Source organism: Diaphorina citri, unplaced genomic scaffold, assembly GCF_000475195.1.
Source record: "Diaphorina citri unplaced genomic scaffold, Diaci psyllid genome assembly version 1.1 scaffold582, whole genome shotgun sequence".
Lineage (NCBI taxonomy): Eukaryota > Metazoa > Arthropoda > Insecta > Hemiptera > Psyllidae > Diaphorina > Diaphorina citri.
Window position 1 is genome coordinate 54,141 of NW_007378016.1, and position 21,214 is coordinate 75,354.

The 21,214-nt window shown below is 40.9% G+C and overlaps 1 protein-coding gene across 1 annotated transcript in view; it reads right to left on the reverse strand.

Annotated features, from left to right (window-relative positions):
• Positions 1 to 241: 241 nt before the first annotated feature.
• The window catches only part of LOC103510316 (multiple epidermal growth factor-like domains protein 8), a 58,221-nt gene continuing 37,248 nt past the window's right edge, over positions 242 to 21,214 (reverse strand). The window contains exons 31-45 of the mRNA XM_026824391.1: positions 20,542 to 20,753; positions 18,419 to 18,548; positions 17,864 to 18,038; positions 12,722 to 12,827; positions 12,186 to 12,358; positions 11,045 to 11,219; positions 10,395 to 10,625; positions 9,747 to 9,886; positions 9,108 to 9,314; positions 8,550 to 8,692; positions 8,013 to 8,234; positions 7,210 to 7,538; positions 6,233 to 6,489; positions 5,393 to 6,031; positions 242 to 3,802 (exon numbers count right to left, since the gene is read on the reverse strand). Of these exons, the coding sequence (XP_026680192.1) occupies positions 3,343 to 3,802; positions 5,393 to 6,031; positions 6,233 to 6,489; positions 7,210 to 7,538; positions 8,013 to 8,234; positions 8,550 to 8,692; positions 9,108 to 9,314; positions 9,747 to 9,886; positions 10,395 to 10,625; positions 11,045 to 11,219; positions 12,186 to 12,358; positions 12,722 to 12,827; positions 17,864 to 18,038; positions 18,419 to 18,548; positions 20,542 to 20,753 (3,599 nt within the window). The 3' untranslated portion in view covers positions 242 to 3,342. The remainder of the gene's footprint in view (positions 3,803 to 5,392; positions 6,032 to 6,232; positions 6,490 to 7,209; positions 7,539 to 8,012; positions 8,235 to 8,549; positions 8,693 to 9,107; positions 9,315 to 9,746; positions 9,887 to 10,394; positions 10,626 to 11,044; positions 11,220 to 12,185; positions 12,359 to 12,721; positions 12,828 to 17,863; positions 18,039 to 18,418; positions 18,549 to 20,541; positions 20,754 to 21,214) is intronic.

Consider the following 21,214-nt stretch of genomic DNA (forward strand, 5'->3'; position numbering starts at 1 on the left):
TGACCTCTTCATTTCAGCTCAAATTCAAGTAAACTTAAAATTAATATTTAAAGCAGGGAATTGCAAACTCATAGACAATCTATAGCAAAATTTTACCGTCAAGATTTTCATTTTGCGCTTGTATACTTTTTTTTTCATTTTGATTCAGGATAATTTGAGCTAACACACTGGAGGGCTTTCCACGATAAGTCAATCACACATTCAGAACTCTCAAACAGCTAAATGGCTTTCATTATTTTTATCCTCACAAGAAAAACTTGGACATTTTCTCTAACCTCTCCTTACCATCTCGGTAGAAATTATTGTATAATTTCAATAAAATGTTTTTCAAAAGAATAATATAGTTGGTCGTTGTTTAAGATTATACCTAATGGTTTGTACCCTGCTTACAAAAGGTTTCGAGCGCACTTAGTGATAAGGTTTCGGATTTACATAAAGATGTTTCAAAATTCCAGACACAATTTTGTTTTATTATAAAAGAAAATAACTTTTGTTTTGTCGAGTACTTGGAAAACTTTGTTAACATGAATTTGTCTACTTGTAAAAACCTTCGGGAAAATTGAATTTTAAAATTCAAAATCCCGCATCTTGCCTAGATCACTGTCGCTCGGTGACACTTAGCAAGGCCTCGGTACATTATTATAATTTTAGTTGGTGTTACGTAGATTTTTTAAAAAATATATATTTTAAATACTAAATATAAAATTGACAGTTAAGATTGGAAAAATCAAAGGTGAAAAAAATGTGATTTGTTTACGCTTGCCAAAGAAAATTTTGAAATAATTATATGTTCAACATATTTGAACAAAAGTTTTATCGTTTTAAGTTAACTCCTGATTGGGACAATAATCTTTCTTTAATGCATGCTTTCTTTCAAAATCTGTCAGTATAAAATGGCTAGGTAACCAATGAAGAGCTTCCATAAATAAATAATGTCATTCTACTTGAAAAATGTCCGCCCTTCTACAAGGACTCATATTAAATTGTCAGTCTCCTTTGTGACAAAAATACCAAAAGCTTTCTTGACAAGAAAATAAAAAAAATTACAACATGATTAAATTATATGAAAATTAAATAAACCCAGTGAATGTATTAGAGAATGTTTCGAACCCTGAACCTACGCTATGCAAGTCCCAGAGACTTGAAACTTTCCATGTAAACTGTTATGTACCATAGCTTATCCATTTGTTACATTAGGATACAAAGCATCAGTGTTAGCACTGATGTCACTCCAAATCTGATTGGAAAAGACGAAATATTTATTATTATGAAATATATACAGAGCATAATATATTGTTAACTATTTTCTCGATTCGAGTTTTCTTTTCACTTTCTTTTTCAGCGTTTACTTACAGCATAAATTTTTACCTACAGCATAATTTTGACCTACTTTGAACTAGGAAAATTCAGTGAAAGACATAATATTGAGAATACAAAAAAGAGTAAAAAAACTAGCAACCGGCTCAATAATAAAATAATAGATATTTCTTTCGTTTGTTTTTTATTCAATAGTTTTTGTACAAATATAAACTTACGTTCACTGACACCCAATTTGTTGCTTGTACACAAAAAATAGTCATATTAAAATAATACATACAAACAGAATAAAAATAAAATGCGTAAAAATGAGAAACATAAGATCCATAAAGTACATATGAGAAAATAATACTACTAGTAGACAGTAGGTAGGTAATAGATATAGGTAGAAAAACGTTACACAGCTTTTGCATAACTTTTAAGGATTAAAAAGTCACTTTAGCTCAGCAGTTTCTAAAAAGGGTCTTGTATATTTTACGGTTTTATTTCAAAGAGTAGCACCTAGTAGGGCCCAGAAAACATTGATTTCATAAAAATGATTTTGGAGGAATTTCAGGAAGACTTTTAATATGCAATCTTTTACGCCAAAGATTTAAATTTCCACCTACCAGGTAATATTTCGCTAAAATCACATTCAAATTAGGAACATGCAAGAGGCATAGATATCAAAACCTTGAGAAAGCCAGCGGCTATACGCTATAGCACATCTTGGCTGATCACTGAAGGTGACATTGTGCGTGGTTAGTATCTGGACGGGTGACGATCTGGGACATCGGGGTGCACTCAGCCTCGTGAGGATAGTTGAAATTCCAGGAAGACAGCAAGGTGGCTTTAGTTTTAATTCAGGAAGGACTCAATTGAGATCAATGTGGAAGGAAGATCTGACACCAGACAAGAAACAATTTACATAGCTAAGGACGAAAAATATTGGGATAGCTAAAATTGGCTGCGTTCACAGATAGAGGTAATAGCTGAGGTCACAGATAGAGGTAATAGCTGAGGTCACATATGTATAGAGGCTAGGAAGTAAGCACTAGTTCTGTCAGTGACATTTTATTTTTTTTAGGAGGTTTGATAGAGGGAACTGTAACTGCCAAGGTCTTATCGTCCCGAAATCGAAGAGAAAAGGAAGACAGGATAGGAGAAAGCCAGAATTAAATTATTAGGTCGATTGGAGATTGTACCATTCATTTGTTCATTGTTACTGGCGTATATCCCTCACAGCCTTCGTGGTGCGGGGGGCCCGGAAGGGCACATTGAAGGGCCCTAAAAACCTATATTGTGGAGCACCCCCCGTCAATATATTGATCCAGGGGGCCCTCAAGCAAAACCTTGCGGGGCCCGAAGAAGTATATACGCCTCTGCTGCCAAAAAATTAACACATCAAAAAAGAGGGAGAAATAATACCAACGCTTTTGCTCATACAAAGCAAAACAAAAATATGAATTAAGTAAAATCAATAACAACAAAAATAATGAGGTCCGATTCCACTATCACTTTTGGCTCTCTGATTGGACGAAATGTAGATTGGTTTCGACATTCGGCCAATATTTCGTCCAATCAGATAAGAGATGCTTGATTGAGAATTTTATATCTAGAAGTGATGGTGATATCGGGCCTAATAAAAATACTGTACAGAAAAACAAAATACTGGTAATACTAAGGAAACAAGGTCTGTATACGAGTTAATACTTAATGGTAAACAACTAATGGTCGGGTCCCACAAAAGTGAGTTTAAACTCCGTTTAACTTAAACTCTTGGATTAAGCAATCTGATCTGAACATTAAAATTTCAAGAGTTTAATTTAAACGGAGTTCAAACTCACTTTGTGGACAAGGCCATAACAGAACCAGGTTACTGACAAGACCTGTGGTTTATTTTACGAATCACTCCTCACTCTGCATGCAGAAACATTGTCATTTCTGTGCGAGGAGTGAGAAGTATGACGTCACAATATCCCCCAGGACTTACAATTCCCTGACTATTCTCAGGTTAAGTACATGGTGCATTAGGCCGCGTGTACACTAGGAGCGTTCATTACGTCTCCTGAGGAATGGTCTGGTAGCGGCCGGGTTTACATTAGACCTAGCCAGGGTAATCAGAGATGAAGCCAGTGCTAGCTTCACAGGGGAGGCGCGTCCTCCTGGTAACTTGACAAATATCGTACTCACTGCAGCCAGAGCATTCCCTGTTGGTTCTAACGCGACGGGTCTGATCTCCCCTCCCCCACCTCGTGACCTTCCCCTCCTCCTATGATGAGGGGAGGCAAGACACACAGAGACAGTGGCGAAGGGTCTCCTCGCCAGGGTCATCATTTCTACCACATGACGTCTCCTGGCACGCTGCAGATCTGCTGCTTGTTTTGCTTTCCACGCCACCACACACGACGCGAGGAATAGGAAGAAACAAGAGAAGAACACGGAGAAGAAAACAAACAGGTCAATATGAAGTTGATCCTGACGGAAGAATAGAACCCCGTGATAGGTAGAAAAACGTTACACAGCTTTTGCATAACTTTCAAGGATTAAAAAGTCACTTTAGCTCAGCAGTTTCTAAAAAGGGTCTTGTATATTTTACGGTTTTATTTTAAAGAGTAGCACCTAGTAGGGCCCAGAACACATTGATTTCATAAAAATGATTTTGGAGGAATTTCAGGAAGACTTTTAATATGCAATCTTTTACACCAAAGATTTAAATTTCCACCTACCAGGTAATATTTCGCTAAAATCACATTCAAATTAGGAACATGCAAGAGGCATAGATATCAAAACCTTGAGAAAGCCAGCGGCTATACGCTATAGCACATCTTGGCTGATCACTGAAGGTGACATTGTGCGTGGTTAGTATCTGGACGGGTGACGATCTGGGACATCGGGGTGCACTCAGCCTCGTGAGGATAGTTGAAATTCCAGGAAGAGAGCAAGGTGGCTTTAGTTTTAATTCAGGAAGGACTCAATTGAGATCAATGGGGAAGGAAGATCTGACACCAGACAAGAAACAATTTACATATGTAGCTAAGGACGAAAAATATTGGGATAGCTGATAATAATGGTTGCGTTCACAGATAGAGGTAATGGCTCAGGTCACAGATAGAGGTAATAGCTGAGGTCACATATGTACTAGTTCTGTCAGTGGACATTTTTTTTTTTTTAAAGAGGTTAGAGGGAAATGCCAAGGTCTTATCGTTCGGAAAGCGAAGAGAGAAGGAAGACAGGATAGGAGAAAGCCAGAATTAATTTATTAGGTCGAATGGAGATTGTACCATTAATTTGTTCGATGTTACTGGCGTATATTCAACCCTTAGAGCCCCCAAGGTGCGAAAGGCCCCAGAGGGGCACATTCAAGGGCCCCAAAAACCTATTACGTGGAGCACCCCCCATCAATATATTGATCCAGGGGGGCCTTAAGCGAAATCTTGCGGGGCCCGAAGAAGTATATACGCCTCTGCTGCCAAAAATTAAACACATCAAAAAACGAGGGAGAAATAATACCAACGCTTTTGCTCATACAAAGCAAAACAAAACTATGAATTAAGTAAAATCAATAACAACAAAAATAATAAGGTCCAATGTCACCATCACGAAATGTAGAGTGGTTTTAACATTCGGCTAATCAGGTAAGAAATGCTTGATTGAGAATTTTATATCTAAAAGTGACGGTGATATCGGGCCTAATAAAAATACTGTACAGAAAAACAAAATACTGGTAATACTAAGGAAACAAGGTCTGTATACGAGTTAATACTTAATGGTAAACAACGAATGGCCGGGTCGACAGTGAGTTTAAACTCCGTTTAACTTAAACTCTTAGATTAAGCAATCTGATCTGAAAATTAAAATTTCAAGAGTTCAATTTAAACGGAGTTTAAACTCACTTTGTGGGCAAGGCCATAACAGAACCAGGTTACTGACAAGACCTGTGGATTATTTTACGAATCACTCCTCACTCTGCATGCAGAAACATTGTCATTTCTGTGCGAGGAGTGAGAAGTATGACGTCACAATATCCCCCAGGACTTACAATTCCCTGACTATTCTCAGGTTAAGTACATGGTGCATTAGGCCGCGTGTACACTAGGAGCGTTCATTACGTCTCCTGAGGAATGGTCTGGTAGCGGCCGGGTTTACATTAGACCTAGCCAGGGTAATCAGAGATGAAGCCAGTGCTAGCTTCACAGGGGAGGCGCGTCCTCCTGGTAACTTGACAAATATCGTACTCACTGCAGCCAGAGCATTCCCTGTTGGTTCTAACGCGACGGGTCTGATCTCCCCTCCCCCACCTCGTGACCTTCCCCTCCTCCTATGATGAGGGGAGGCAAGACACACAGAGACAGTGGCGAAGGGTCTCCTCGCCAGGGTCATCATCTCTACCACATGACGTCTCCTGGCACGCTGCAGATCTGCTGCTTGCTTTGCTTTCCACGCCACCACACACGAGGCAAGGAATAGGAAGAAACAAGAGAAGAACACGGAGAAGAAAACAAACAGGTCAATATGAAGTTGATCCTGACGGAAGAATAGAACCCCGTACGCTGGCTTAGGAACCAAGTGGGTGGCTACCAGGGCGAGGTAGAACCGTGTGTTGGAGAGGTCCTGTCTATCCTGAGGTAAGGTCAATACTAGACGGTGTGTTATGTTACGTACGATGAGAATGGTGTTGTTACGACCGACCGTGATGAAGGTAGACAGGCCGCTAGCTACTCGTTCCTCAATCCTAGAAATATTAATAATACAGGTCAGTTATTTAATTTATTAAAATGTAAGTTTTTTTTTGACCTCATGTGGGTGGTAATCATTGAAATACATCCCCAATAGATGAAGAGAATTCGAAATTGAGTTATTTTTTCACTCAGTCCCAGCTGGTTCCAATCAATGCTCTCAGTTTCCCAGACCCTCTGGTTTACCCTGGACTTACCTGTATGGCATATGAACGTGTCTCTTGGTTGTAGACCCTCCTCCCTGTAAACCCATGCTGAGACCAGGGATGGACTCGATATCCATATAGTCGTACTTCGGATCCAGGCCTATGACATGAGAGTTGAGCGTAGTGTTATAGTTGACCACCAGGGTATCATCACGAGGCGATAGGTAGAGATCTAGACTGCCCTGGGTGACGTCTACACTCACTCGGATATCAACGTTCATGAAACGCGGCTGCAATGCGAAAAATACCTGCAAACAGAGAGAAATTATAGTACAATACTTCAGTAAGCTTGTATACTGTAGTGTATAATTTAACCTCTAAAAAAAAGAAAAAAAAAAAAAATTGGTACTGTTGACAAGTGTAATATTTTAAATATCCGTTCGTTTTAGACAACATAACCATTACCAACCTCAGTGGTGTAGTGGTTAACACGGTGGATATTAGATCTGGAGATTGGTGGTTCGAGTCCAAGTCAAGTCGGAAAATTTAGTGTAATGTATTAGGTGCAGAACGACATTTGTGACAAGAATTAATGCTAAAACACAGTTAAAATTCCTCTTTTTTTTAAGTAAGACAATATTTTCACTTACAGACTGTCCCGGGTTGAGTCCCTTCGGTTTCATCTTGCACTCGTCCAGTAGTTTCGAGTCCAAACAGAACCTGGCGTCCACATTCATAACCTTATAACACTGATGTCCATTAGTCGGTGTTCCCGTATAGGAATCCTTACAGCGTGAACATTGCAGTTGGAAGCATGCCTGGTTAGCGTTCTTACTGGCGAGTTGACAGGAGGGGTCGGACTCCGTGTTGTTACCACAGTTACACTTCTCACCAGATACAGGGTCACATGTGTTGCCGTGCCCGTGACACTCGCATGGTCTACAGTGAGAACGACATTTGTGACAAGAATTAATGCTAAACACAGTTAAAATTCCTCTTTTTTTAAGTAAGACAATATTTTCACTTACAGACTGTCCCGGGTTGAGTCCCTTCGGTTTCATCTTGCACTCGTCCAGTAGCTTCGAGTCCAAACAGAACCTGGCGTCCACATTCATAACCTTATAACACTGATGTCCATTAGTCGGTGTGCCAGTATAGGAGTCCTTACAGCGTGAACATTGCAACTGGAAGCACGCCTGGTTAGCGTTCTTACTGGCGAGTTGACAGGAAGGGTCAGACTCCGTGTTGTTACCACAGTTACACTTCTCACCAGATACAGGGTCACATGTGTTGCCGTGCCCGTGACACTCGCATGGTCTACAGTGTGCGCGGAGATCGTGAGACCCTCGGAAATAGCCTGAGAATAGAAGACAATCGGACATTATTGCTTACCGTTATATTATTTGAATACTTCATTGTTGACCCTCATCCGACTAGAGTCTCGCCAACTTTGTACTCTTTGTACGCTTTATAGAGGAAACTCCTGAAGAGCAGAAAGGAGTTTTTTATCTTCCTTTTTGGACATTTTTGCTTACCGTTATATTAATTGAATACTTCATTGTTGACTCTCATTCGACTAGAGTCTCGCCAACTTTGTACTCTTTGTACGCTTTATAGAGGAAACTCCTGAAGAGCAGAAAGGAGTTTTTTATCTTCCTTTTTTTCAGGCCCTAGAAGACCTGTTAAGGCTCCATTTGATTTGTATAAGTTTAATAGGCTGTTAGGGACAAAAAAGGTTAATGAAACCCACAATCGGACTGTCACTGTGGTCCTGGCCATTAATCGCCAAAGGCTCAGATATTCTAGTTCCTTGACTGTCTATTCTCCTTACCTTCAACACAATCTTCACACTTGGGCCCCGTCGTGTGATTACCGCAATGCATACAGCGCGCCCTGGTGGTAGGTCCTTCATCTAGGAAGGCAGCTAGTTCAGATGTACCTCCAGACTCGGGAGAGAAGGGGAGTGAAGCCAAAGATGCGTTTATGCAGAGACCTGTGTGGCCATTGCAATACTCGGAACATGGCACACACTCACCATTGTCACGGGGATCACCTGACACAGTCATAGAAGGCACAAAATTACTAGAATATTTATAGAGATAAGGCACCAAATTACAATGAAATTCATAGAGATTAGCCTATAATTACTATGAAATTCATAGAGTTACTTAAGACACAATATTCCTATGAAATTCAACGACATAAGCTGAAAATTGCTTTGAAAAGACCTTCGAAAAATACAGGTAAAAGTTTACAGGTAAAAGTTTGAAGTTTCTCGCTTTTGGCCAACAAAATACATTACTTTCCTTCCTATAGGATAAGGAAAGTAAAAAAAAGCTAACACTCAAGTATCAATACTACTACTTACCTACATACAGAGGTTCACACTTATCACACTGAGGGCCCTTGGTATGATTATGACATCGGAGACATACGTCTAGTTTATCAGGACCTGCGCAGTCTGCATGTCCATTACATTGACATTGGATACTGCAATTGACACCCACATATCTGGAAGAACAAAAAATTCCAATAGAATCATTTACATCTTCTGATTTATTTAGACGTTTGATAGAGGGAACTTTAACTGTCAAGGTCTTATCTCCTCGAAAGCGAAGAGAAAAGGAAGACAGGATAAGAGAAAGCCACCTACTTTGCCAGCCTAGTTGGCTTGGTTGGTAGCGCCCCTGCCTTGTAATCGCTGGTTCGCGGGTTTGATTCCCGCCCGGGACGGATTTTATCCTAAACAGATACGGTTCGTTCTCGGAACGGCAGGATTTCTCCTATCCTGTCTTCGTTCTCTTTTCAATTTTGAGACGATAAGACCTTAGTAGTTACAGTTTCCCCTATCAAACATTATCAAACCTCTTAAAAAAGAATTAAAAAAACCTACATAATAATAATGGCGGTAACTAAGATTTCTTACCCAAAGTCACACTGACACTTGTCCGGTTCCGAGCACACGCCGCGTACACACCCTTGACTACACACCGGTACACACTCCCCTCCCTCCTCGCTCTTATTATAGCCGCGTCCACACACACACTCGAACCCGTCGGCCAGGTCTACACATTGCTCGCTCTGAGGATCACACGTGTGGTGGTCGTTCAGACATTCGTTCTCCGGAGGACATCTGAGGAAGTAAAAAAGTATGTTATAATTAGGTGTATTTTCCTTTCGGGAAACTTTCGGAAACGGTATTATTATGGTGTGAACGAGGTAAGAAGGAACAAGGGGACAACAATTGAAGAAACTTTTAGAAGAGTCTACTAAATGTACATTGATAAACGTCCACAAGACTAAATGTACATTGATAAACGTATAGTTACAAGATGTATAAAAAAGAAAATTACTGTAGGACCACAAACACAAAACAAATTTATTCTTACAAAGACTGTTTCATAGAGCAACATTTTGCATAAAGTAAGGGATTGCTACTTAGGCGGATGTTTGGTTTGTATAAACTCTCAAGACATTTTCTGACGTAAGTAGTTAATTACATATTACCTATTATGAAAAACGAAAAGACCAATTCATTTTTTTTTTTTCAAAAAGGTGAACTTACTTGACATAGTTCCAAGAGAAGCTATCGTTATTATTGACTTCAATCACTTGATCAGGGTAAGTCTGATAGAACAGAATATCACAAGTAGAACTTTCAGGCCCTGACGAGGGGCTATTGAGAGATCCTTCTGTACACACGCCCTGGAATGAATAATGTGGAATTAATTTATTGGGCTCTGGATTTCGTTATTTAAAAGAAAATTAATTACAATAAAACACACACCCTGGAATTAATAAAACAGTGGAACTTATTTATTTGACACCGAATTTCGTTATTGTTTAAAGGTAAATTAATTAATTAAACAGTAAAGTATCAATTATACTCTCAATTAAAGTTCCGATTCCTAAAGTAATGAGATGGTAAGTCATAAAAAAGAGCTGAACTAATAGGTAGGTACCTAATAATATTATCATATTATGTGGTGTATTCCTTAGGCCAGCCACTCACTATCAGCTAGACCTTACACCTGATCAGGTCTACCTGATACCTGATAGTGAGTTGCTGGCCTTAGCATAATGGACTTGAGATCTGGAGGTTGGTGCTTCGTGTCGCGCCATCTTGAATTTTCTATGGTTTAATATAAGCGATATCACACCAAAAAGGGGCGAAATTCCGAGAGGAAAATACTCAAAATACAACTTAACTCACCATTCCTCCTGTAGTATCTCTCTGCAGAGCACACCAGCCACAGTGAGCGTGTCTCAAACACGTAGAGCATTGGGTATAGGCAGAACAGGACCTGGGACACTGAGGTGCTTGGTGAGGTCCTAGCACCAGACCACACACACCACCAGCACAGTACAGGGCCTCATAGCTGGGAGATATACACTCGTTCAACATGGAGGACCAGCGACACTCGTGCCATCCACCTTCTCCTCCCTGTCCAGCAGAAATACAGAAGGTACAAGTCAGATTTAAATACCTTTCTCGTACACAAAAAGGCTTAGGTGTAGGGGAAAATACCCCTAAAAGTCGGGTTAAGCTTAGGCCAGCCACTCGCTGTCAGGTAGATAGTGAGTGGCTGGCACAGGTGCACCTGATCAGGTCTACTTGATAGTGTGTGTGCTCATCAGGCGTATACCTCATCAGGTGACCTGATTAGGTTAGGTACCTGTCAGGTCTACCTGATAGTGAGTGGCTGTCTTTGTACGGCAGGGATAATAAAGTCAGTCCATTTCTGGGTGTCGAATAGGCATTCTAGGAAAGGTGGGAGTGAAATTTGCAAATTCAATAAGAAAATTAAGAAGAAGGAAAAAAGTTTTTATCTTTTTTGTTATATTTCATGGACTGATACTTACACTCGATGTAAGACAATCTTGACAATCCGTTCTCTGATCACATCTCAGAGGACACGAACTTCCCGTCTTGAGTTTGATATTGGTTCGGTTGGCATCAGTCTTCACTGCACAATTCCAATCATAAATTGGTTCACTGGATACGAGAAGCCCTGACTCGGCAGTCAACATGACTTGTCTGAAATTGAACATAGAACATGACTTGTCTGAAATTGAACATAGAACATGACTTGTCTGAAATTGAACATAGAACATGACTTGTCTGAAATTGAACATAGAACATAACTTGTATGGCATTGAACATAGAACATGACTTGTCTGAAATTGAACATAGAACATAACTTGTCTGAAATTGAACATAGAACATGACTTGTCTGAAATTGAACATAGAACATAACTTGTCTGGCATTGAACATAGAACATGACTTGTCTGAAATTGAACATAGAACATAACTTGTCTGAAATTGAACATAGAACATGACTTGTCTGAAATTGAACATAGAACATAACTTGTCTGAAATTGAACATAGAACATAACTTGTCTGGAATTGGACATAGAACATGACTTGTCTGGAATTCAACATAGAAAAGACTCGATTGATTCACACTTTAGGGATGAGCTTTTCACTCCTCGTCCACACTGCCTCGACAACATAGATGCACCTCGTCGATCGACGGCTGTCGACTGTGTGTGGACACAGCTTAATAAATTATACATACTCTAACACTAACTTTATTCGTGTGCTAACTTGATACCTAAGATGAAAAAGCTGAGTGGTCAAGAACACTGACTAATGACCCAGAGGTGCTGGGTTCAAATTCCGGCCAGGGCGGAAATTTTCTAACCAGATTTTTCCATTCTTGGATAGGCATGGATGCAAAAGAATATGCCTTGAAGTCATGCGAAAGCTGTACCAAAGTACAATCTAAAAAAACACAAGAGGAAATAGAAAACGGTCACTTTTCGGCCATACCTGATCCAGAAGCAGCTAGTTGATTCCTGACACTTGTTACAATCCGACGCCGCACATTGCAGCTCCTTACAGGTGTTCACATTACGCACGGACGTACACTACACTATCAGGTAGATCTGATCAGGTGTACCTGTCGTCAGGTCTACCTGATAGTGAGTGACTGAATTTACCTGGTCCAGAAGCAGCTGGATGATTCCTGACACTTGTTACAGTCCGATGCTGCACACTGCAACTCCTTACAGGCGTTCACATTACGCACGGACGTACACTTGTTACCGGAATCACACGCCACACTCTCCGGAATACAATGCCCGCGCCCGCAGTTTGCACACCACTTGCACGGCTGATGATGGAAATAAAACGAGAATTAGACCACGAACAAATTGAATGCAGTAGCAGTATTGTCGTTTACGACAAAATAAATAATAATAACAATAAAAAAATCGTATTTTCCTTTCCCACTTTCTCCTCTTCTGAAGCTCGTTTGCCCTCTTTTGGTGTTTCCGAAAGAAAAATACAACTTAAGATAAGGCTTATATTATAAGCATAATCTTTTTATATTATTCTACCAAAAGTTTCGTCAACCGCGTAGACATTAGGTTATTTTCCTTTCGGCAAAGTGAATACTGAGGTCAATTTTCAATTCCAAACTAGGTTGGCGTCCGACAGTGAGAATATCATGCAGAAATTATTTCCTATTACATACCTGTTCTTGGTTCCAGTGTATAGGCCACCTGGCCAGACATTCCGTACAGGTGACGGCATCCTGACATCTCCTATTCATCAACCACTGGGCGTTACATATCGGAAATCTGTCCCAATGAGTGCCACGAGTTTCTCAACCATGGTACTTGTGATCTGGTGAGTAGATGTACGATCAGTTGGGCCCTTAGGCCAGCGCTGTACCAAATACGTAAGACCTTGTTTAGACTGAGGGAATAAAGGGACTTTTCAGTCTCATTCTTGCAGTATAAACAGGGTATATTATATCATAATGAAAAGAAAATGGGATTTTTTTTCTTTTTTACTTGAGAAACTAAAAAAAGAAGAAGAAAGAAAAAAGTGAAAATTTGTCCGAATTTGAAAATAAATAAATATGCTAAATAGGTAATATAATTGTGTTTTTACTCACCCAAAATCATTTTTAGTGTAATGTAATTATTTTTCTTCGTTTATTTTCAGAAATACGGTCGTTGTGTGTGTAAGCCAGAGTACGGTTCGCTAGACTGCGGTACCCCGCTGTCTGATAGGCAACTCATATTCTCTCCCCTGTTCAACACGGATCACTTATCAGATCAGTTTGATCATCTGAGGAAGATGTTGCCCCGGTTTGGACACACACTGTTGGCGGACAGGCGCGGACAGTTGTGGCTATTCGGTGGCTACTCCCTGTCCCATGGTCCTCTCAATGATATTCGACTCTTTGATACCAAGACCAATGCCTGGACCAGTGTAGAGGTAAAAACATCAAAAGGGAAAATAATAATATATGTATAGCAATATAGCATAAGTAACCAACCTCAGTGGTGCAGTTGTTAACGCGTTGGACTTTGGATCTGGAGGTTGGTGGTTCAAGTCCAAGTCAAGTCATAAGATTTATCTAGGTGTAATAATCGGGGAACGATATTTGTAACAAGAATTTAAATATGCTTAACACAATTTATGTAAAAAAAGAAATTAAAAGTAATGTGATTTTGATATAAATTTAGTTTTTCCCTTTTTATTTCACAGATCACCATCGGCTATAACAACGAAGCTACAATGCCCAGGGGACGTTACTTCCACGCGGCTGAGTTGGTTCATTCTACCCATGAGATCTTCGTGTTTGGAGGCCTATCGCAGAGTCCCAATAGAACACTGAGTGACTTCTGGAAGTTCAATGTCAAGAATGATCGCTGGACTTTGATTGAGGTAGGAATTGGTGTAGTGGTCAAGACGCCCGCCTGGTAAACAGGAGGGCGTGGGTTCAATCCTAGCCGAGGTATGGAATTGTATTCTCAACACAATTAGAACAATGGATCACAATGACTGCCAAAGCATGTTCCATGGGTTTCTATAGAATCCCATGTATTAAAACATCTGCCATAACATGAGAGACAGACTTTGGTTCTTGGAATTTTTTGAACCAAAAATAGCCAAATTTCACTCAGAGGCCTCCTTTCAGGTAACCCTTGAATATATAAGTGGCCTGTGGCAGCAGTTGTGGACGTACAAAGCGGAATCTCTTTGGTGGAATAAAAAAAAAAGTACCAAGCCAGCCTAGTTAGCTTGGTTGGTAGCGCGTCTGCCTCGTAAGCGCTAGGCCGTAGGTTCGATTCACGCCCGGGGCGGATTTTATCCTGATGGGATAATGTTCGTTCTCGGAACGGCTGGCTTTCTCCTATCCAGTCTTCCTTCTCTCTTCAATAAATGATCGCTGGACTTTGATTGAGGTAAGAATTGGTGTAGTGGTCAAGACGCTCGCCTGGTAAACAGGAGGGCGTGGGTTCAATCCTAGCCGAGGTATGGAATTTTATTCTCAACACAATTAGAGCAATGGATCACAATAACTGCCAAAGCATGTTCCATGGGTTTACCTACAGAATCCCATGTATTAAAACATCTCCCATAACATCAGAGACAGACTTTGGTTCTTGGAATTTTTTGAACCAAAAATAGCCAAATTTCACTCGGAGGCAATCTTTCAGATAACCATTGAAAATACATAAGTGGTCCATGACAGCAATAGTGGACGTCCAAAGCGAAATCTCTTTTTTGGAATAAAAAAAAAAGTACCATAATAAAATACAGCTTCTCTCTACTTCAGCCTAGTTATCTTGGTTGGTAGCGCGTCTGCCTTGTAAGCGCTAGGCCGCAGGTTCGATTCACACCCGGGGCGGATTTTGTCCTGATGGGATAATGTTCGTTCTCGGAACGGCTGGCTTTCTCCTATTCAGTCTTCCTTCTCTCTTCAATTTCGGGACAATAAGACCTTAGCAGCTAGATACAGTTCCCTCTGTCAAACCTCTTCAAAAAGGAAAAAAAAGTACCATAATAAAAAACAGCCTCTCTCAACTTATACCATAATCTTCTCTCTACATACTGTTTTCAGACCTCCCCCTCTCCTCCCCCTGTAGCAGGCCACACCCTAACTCTGCGCCGCTCTGAGGACAAGGAAGAAGAAAGCTTGATCCTGATTGGTGGATTTAGTCCCCGGCATGGCTTCCTCAAACATGTGTGGGAATATAACTGGGACAACAACTCCTGGATGACCTTGGAAACTTCGGGCAATGGACCTCTAGGTAATAATAATAAATGCCGTTTCTTTGTGTTATTATATCACAACTTTGTGTTATTATATCAGAAAGGCCGCTGTTGCTCATTTTCGGCTGCTCACTGGGCATGACTGTTTGGCTGAACATCTCCACCGCTTTGGTCTAAAATCTTCTCCTATTTGTTCCTTAAACAGTCCTATGAACTCAGTTCATCTAAACTTCTGTCCTGCCTTGGAAGTCAGCAATGACATTGTAGATCAATATTGGGAAGCCAGAGGTAAAATGACCTAGTAGTCAAATAACCCGACATTTGCAAACAAAAACAACAACATATCACAACATTGGTGATCACTGCAGCATTGTAAGATTTTCCAAATATCTCGATAATCCAGCGCTTAATGTTTACCCTACCATGCTGGCACCGGTCGCTATGCGCATTTATTTTACACAGCTGCTCATTTTCCTCACGAGGCTGAGTGGGCCCCACAACAGCCAGTCACGGAATCAATCATTTGGATGATACAAATTTTTTGACCCCGCCGGGAATCTAACCCGGGTCTCCCGCGTGCAAGGCGAGGGCAGTGACCACTACGCCATGGGAGCTTACTATGTTGTGTAGCTTTTTGTCATCTAATTTTCTAAATACATCAGTTCCGTTATGTTTGTTTCATGTCCAGGTATCTATGGCCACAGTACCGTGTTTCATGTGCAGTCTCAAAGTTTCTACGTGTTTGGTGGCTACACATATGCCGTCAATAGAACCTTCATTTCAGATCGCCTCTACGCGTTCCATTACCCGACCAAAACTTGGACCGTCCTGCCTATCTTTCATAGCTATTCACATGCGGTAAGTTCCATTACCCGACCAAAACTTGGACCGTCCTGCCTATCTTTCATAGCTATTCACATGCGGTAAGTTCCATTGGGTGTTCTAGTGTTGTCCCAGGAGATTTTCCACCCAACCGCACTGAAACAGTGTCTGTTTGACTCATTGAGAGATGGTAGTTCAATAATTGACGATGGTAAAAGATGATTGTTTCACTGCGGTTTTTATTTCGTATAATAACGATTGCTACATTAGATTCGTGTGATCTGTGTCGTAGCGTCCTAGGCTTTTGGCTAAAGAGTTCCCCGATTTAGATAGATAGGTACTTTAAAAAAAGGCATGTTTCACCGCCGCGCCGTTTTTATTTGGCAGCTATGAAACAGCTGCTACATTAGACTCCTATGTCGTTAGATGTGTTTATTTTGACATTTCAGCCCCGAGAAAGATTTCTACACTCTGCCATCACGACTCCTCATCACTTGATTATCTATGGAGGTCGTATGCACCCTTATGTCAAGTCAGATATATTGCTAGCTTACTCCTATGCTTGCAACCAGTGGCTGAAACTACTTGGCAGAGGTGAGTGACGAATTTCTTATCGTCCCAAAATCGAAGGAAGAAGAATGGACCTCATACATATGTTTAGGACCCAGAATCTGGTGGTTGGTGGTTCGAGTCCAAGTCATGTCATGACATTTAGCGTAGTGTATTAAGCGGGGAATGACATTTGTGACAAGCAGTTATGCTTACCACAATTGAAATTCCTTTTGTACTTTCCTTATTCTAGAGAAAGGAAAGTAATTTAATCGACAAAATTTTCGATGGACAGGTTTTAGTGCCAGAACACGTTTTCAGGTCCCTAGAGCCTAATTCCAAAGTTTCAGCCATCGGGTCCGTGTGTGTGTCTGTGTGTAAACAAAATATCTCAAGAACGATGAGAGCTAGAGACTTGAAATGTGGCAAGGGTGCAATACGAAACACGGAGTCAATAGGATAAGGAAAGTCGTGTGATGTTCACACCTGATTTATTATTTCCAGATGTGGAGTTAGTTCAAAAGCCGCCTCCACACTCGTACGCTCACTCGATGACTTATGATGAGGAAACTGGCTATATCTACGTCATGGGAGGCTTTACTGGCGGTATTCAGAGTCACGTGACTAGGATCTATGTACCCCGTGACCCGTGTAACTTGTGGAGTGAGAAGGAGAAGTGCAGGTGAGTGTACTGTACTTCTTGCTTACTTATGGCCGCCATTCACGCTCAGACCGCTGACAGACCTAGGTTTGTCAGCGTTCTGAGTGTGAGTGGCTTTTTTACTTTCTATTATTTTATTATTAACAGATCGTACCTCAACACCGCTTTCGCATTACTTCAAGGCACGTTCTTTTACATCCATGCCTATCCAAAAACTGGAAATTTAACAGATTATTAACAGATCGTACCTCAACACCGCTTTCGCATTACTTCAAGGCACGTTCTTTTACATCCATGCCTATCCAAAAACTGGAAATTTTGATTAGAAACTTTCCGCCCTGCCCGGATTTGAACCCAGCACCTCTGGGTTGAGAGTCAGTTCTCGGGCACATGGGTGGGCACAGTTCTTGGTTACTAAGTTACTGAGATCAATTAATAGTACTTCAAGGCCCGAAAGTAAGGCTCTTTTACTATAGGCGTTTTCCATCTTTTTCTTTTGTCTTAAACATACTGATGACGAACGTGTTTTATTTCAAAGGAAATATCTGGGCTGCTCCTACTGCGCTGTCTTGCGCACCGATAAACACTTCTGCTATGATAACGGACCGGACTCGCGGGATCCCTGTTATAATCAGAACGGCACTACGACGACTAACAACGGCCAGATATGTAACGCCCAGTGGTTGATGAATAGGAGATGTCAGGATGCCGTCACCTGTACGGAATGTCTGGCCAGGTGGCCTATACACTGGAACCAAGAACAGGTATGTAATAGGAAATAATTTCTGCATGATATTCTCACTGTCGGACGCCAACCTAGTTTGGAATTGAAAATTGACCTCAGTATTCACTTTGCCGAAAGGAAAATAACCTAATGTCTACGCGGTTGACGAAACTTTTGGTAGAATAATATAAAAAGATTATGCTTATAATATAAGCCTTATCTTAAGTTGTATTTTTCTTTCGGAAACACCAAAAGAGGGCAAACGAGCTTCAGAAGAGGAGAAAGTGGGAAAGGAAAATACGATTTTTTTATTGTTATTATTATTTATTTTGTCGTAAACGACAATACTGCTACTGCATTCAATTTGTTCGTGGTCTAATTCTCGTTTTATTTCCATCATCAGCCGTGCAAGTGGTGTGCAAACTGCGGGCGCGGGCATTGTATTCCGGAGAGTGTGGCGTGTGATTCCGGTAACAAGTGTACGTCCGTGCGTAATGTGAACGCCTGTAAGGAGTTGCAGTGTGCAGCATCGGACTGTAACAAGTGTCAGGAATCATCCAGCTGCTTCTGGACCAGGTAAATTCAGTCACTCACTATCAGGTAGACCTGACGACAGGTACACCTGATCAGATCTACCTGATAGTGTAGTGTACGTCCGTGCGTAATGTGAACACCTGTAAGGAGCTGCAATGTGCGGCGTCGGATTGTAACAAGTGTCAGGAATCAACTAGCTGCTTCTGGATCAGGTATGGCCGAAAAGTGACCGTTTTCTATTTCCTCTTGTGTTTTTTTAGATTGTACTTTGGTACAGCTTTCGCATGACTTCAAGGCATATTCTTTTGCATCCATGCCTATCCAAGAATGGAAAAATCTGGTTAGAAAATTTCCGCCCTGGCCGGAATTTGAACCCAGCACCTCTGGGTCATTAGTCAGTGTTCTTGACCACTCAGCTTTTTCATCTTAGGTATCAAGTTAGCACACGAATAAAGTTAGTGTTAGAGTATGTATAATTTATTAAGCTGTGTCCACACACAGTCGACAGCCGTCGATCGACGAGGTGCATCTATGTTGTCGAGGCAGTGTGGACGAGGAGTGAAAAGCTCATCCCTAAAGTGTGAATCAATCGAGTCTTTTCTATGTTGAATTCCAGACAAGTCATGTTCTATGTCCAATTCCAGACAAGTTATGTTCTATGTTCAATTTCAGACAAGTCATGTTCTATGTTCAATTTCAGACAAGTTATGTTCTATGTTCAATTTCAGACAAGTCATAAAGAAGAATGGACCTCATACATATGTTTAGGACCCAGAATCTGGAGGTTGGTGGTTCGAGTCCAAGTCATGTCATGACATTTAGCGTAGTGTATTAAGCGGGGAATGACATTTGTGACCAGCAGTTATGCTTACCACAATTGAAATTCCTTTTGTACTTTCCTTATTCTAGAGAAAGGAAAGTAATTTAATCGACAGAATTTTCGATGGACAGGTTTTAATGCCAGAACACGTTTTCAGGAGCCTAATTCCAAAGTTTCAGCCATCGGGTCCGTGTGTGTATCTGTCTGTAAACAAAATATCTCAAGAACGATGAGAGCTAGAGACTTGAAATTGTTTATGTAGGGAATAAATGTGGCAAGGGTGCAACACGAAACACGGATTCAATAGGATAAGGAAAGTCGTGTGATGTTCACACCTGATTTATTATTTCCAGATGTGGAGTTAGTTCAAAAGCCGCCTCCACACTCGCCACATTGTTTTTAATTTCTTTTTTTTTACATAAAGAAATTGTGTTAAGCATATTTAAATGCTTGTTACAAATATCGTTCCCCGATTATTACACCTAGATAAATCTTATGACTTGACTTAGACTTGAACCACCAACCTCCAGATCCAAAGTCCAACGCGTTAACAACTGCACCTTATGCTATATTGCTATACATATATTATTATTTTCCCTTTTGATGTTTTTACCTCTACACTGGTCCAGGCATTGGTCTTGGTATCAAAATGGCAGAGTGTAGAAATCTTTCTCGGGGCTGAAATGTCAAAATAAACACAGGAGTCTAATGTAGCAGCTGTTTCATAGCTGCCAAATAAAAACGGCGCGGCGGTGAAACATCCCTTTTTTTAAAGTACCTATCTATCTAAATCGGGGAACTCTTTAGCCAAAAGGCCAATACCTTCGAACAGCCTAGGACGCTACGACACAGACCACACGGGTCTAATGTAGCAATCGTTCATTAATACGAAATAAAAACCGCACTGAAACAATCATCTTTTACCATCGTCAATCATTCAACTACCATCTCTCAATGAGTCAAACAGACACTGTTTCAGTGCGGTTGGGTGGGAAATCTCCTGGGACAACACTAGAACACCCAATGGAACTTACCGCATGTGAATAGCTATGAAAGATAGGCAGGACGGTCCAAGTTTTGGATTCCCTCAGTCTAAACAAAGTCTTACGTATTTGGTACAGCGCTGGCCTAAGGGCCCAATCATACAGTCCAACTGATCGTACATCTACTCACCAGATCACAAGTACCATGGTTGAGAAACTCGTGGCACTCATTGGGACAGATTTCTTCCTGACAGTCAGGTCCGGTTCTCCTCGGGGGGCACACACACTGGTTGTTGATACAGGTTCGATTCTCGGGACACTTGTCCGGGCAGCTGAAGATCTGATAGGTGGCGTTGAAACCTTCACTCGGCTTACCTTGCTTGTAGTGAATAGTCATAACACCTGAGGGGAGGACATCGAGGTTTGACATTACTACAAGCTTAGACTGGCTGGGGGACTTTGAACAGGGAGTGTACCAGCCTAAATTTCCCTTGCTAAAGAAATAGCAACGGTTGAGTGCGAAGGGCATCAACTTGTAAAATTTGTAGCCAAAACCAAATGTTAGCCCAAAGCAATCACCTTAGTTAGGGCTGATAGAAAGGCTGACGAAAAACGCCGACCCCATCTGTACACGGGAAAAGACGAAGAAAAAGAATAATATAATTTAAATGAGAAAAAGAAGAATGTAATTTAAATTACATTGTCTACAGGACATTTGGACAAAAATCGGATAAAACTCACGTGAACAGGAGTATACCAGCCTAAATTTCCCTTGCTAAAGAAATAGCAACGGTTGAGTGCGAAGGGCATCAACTTGTAAAATTTGTAGCCAAAACCAAATGTTAGCCCAAAGCAATCACCGT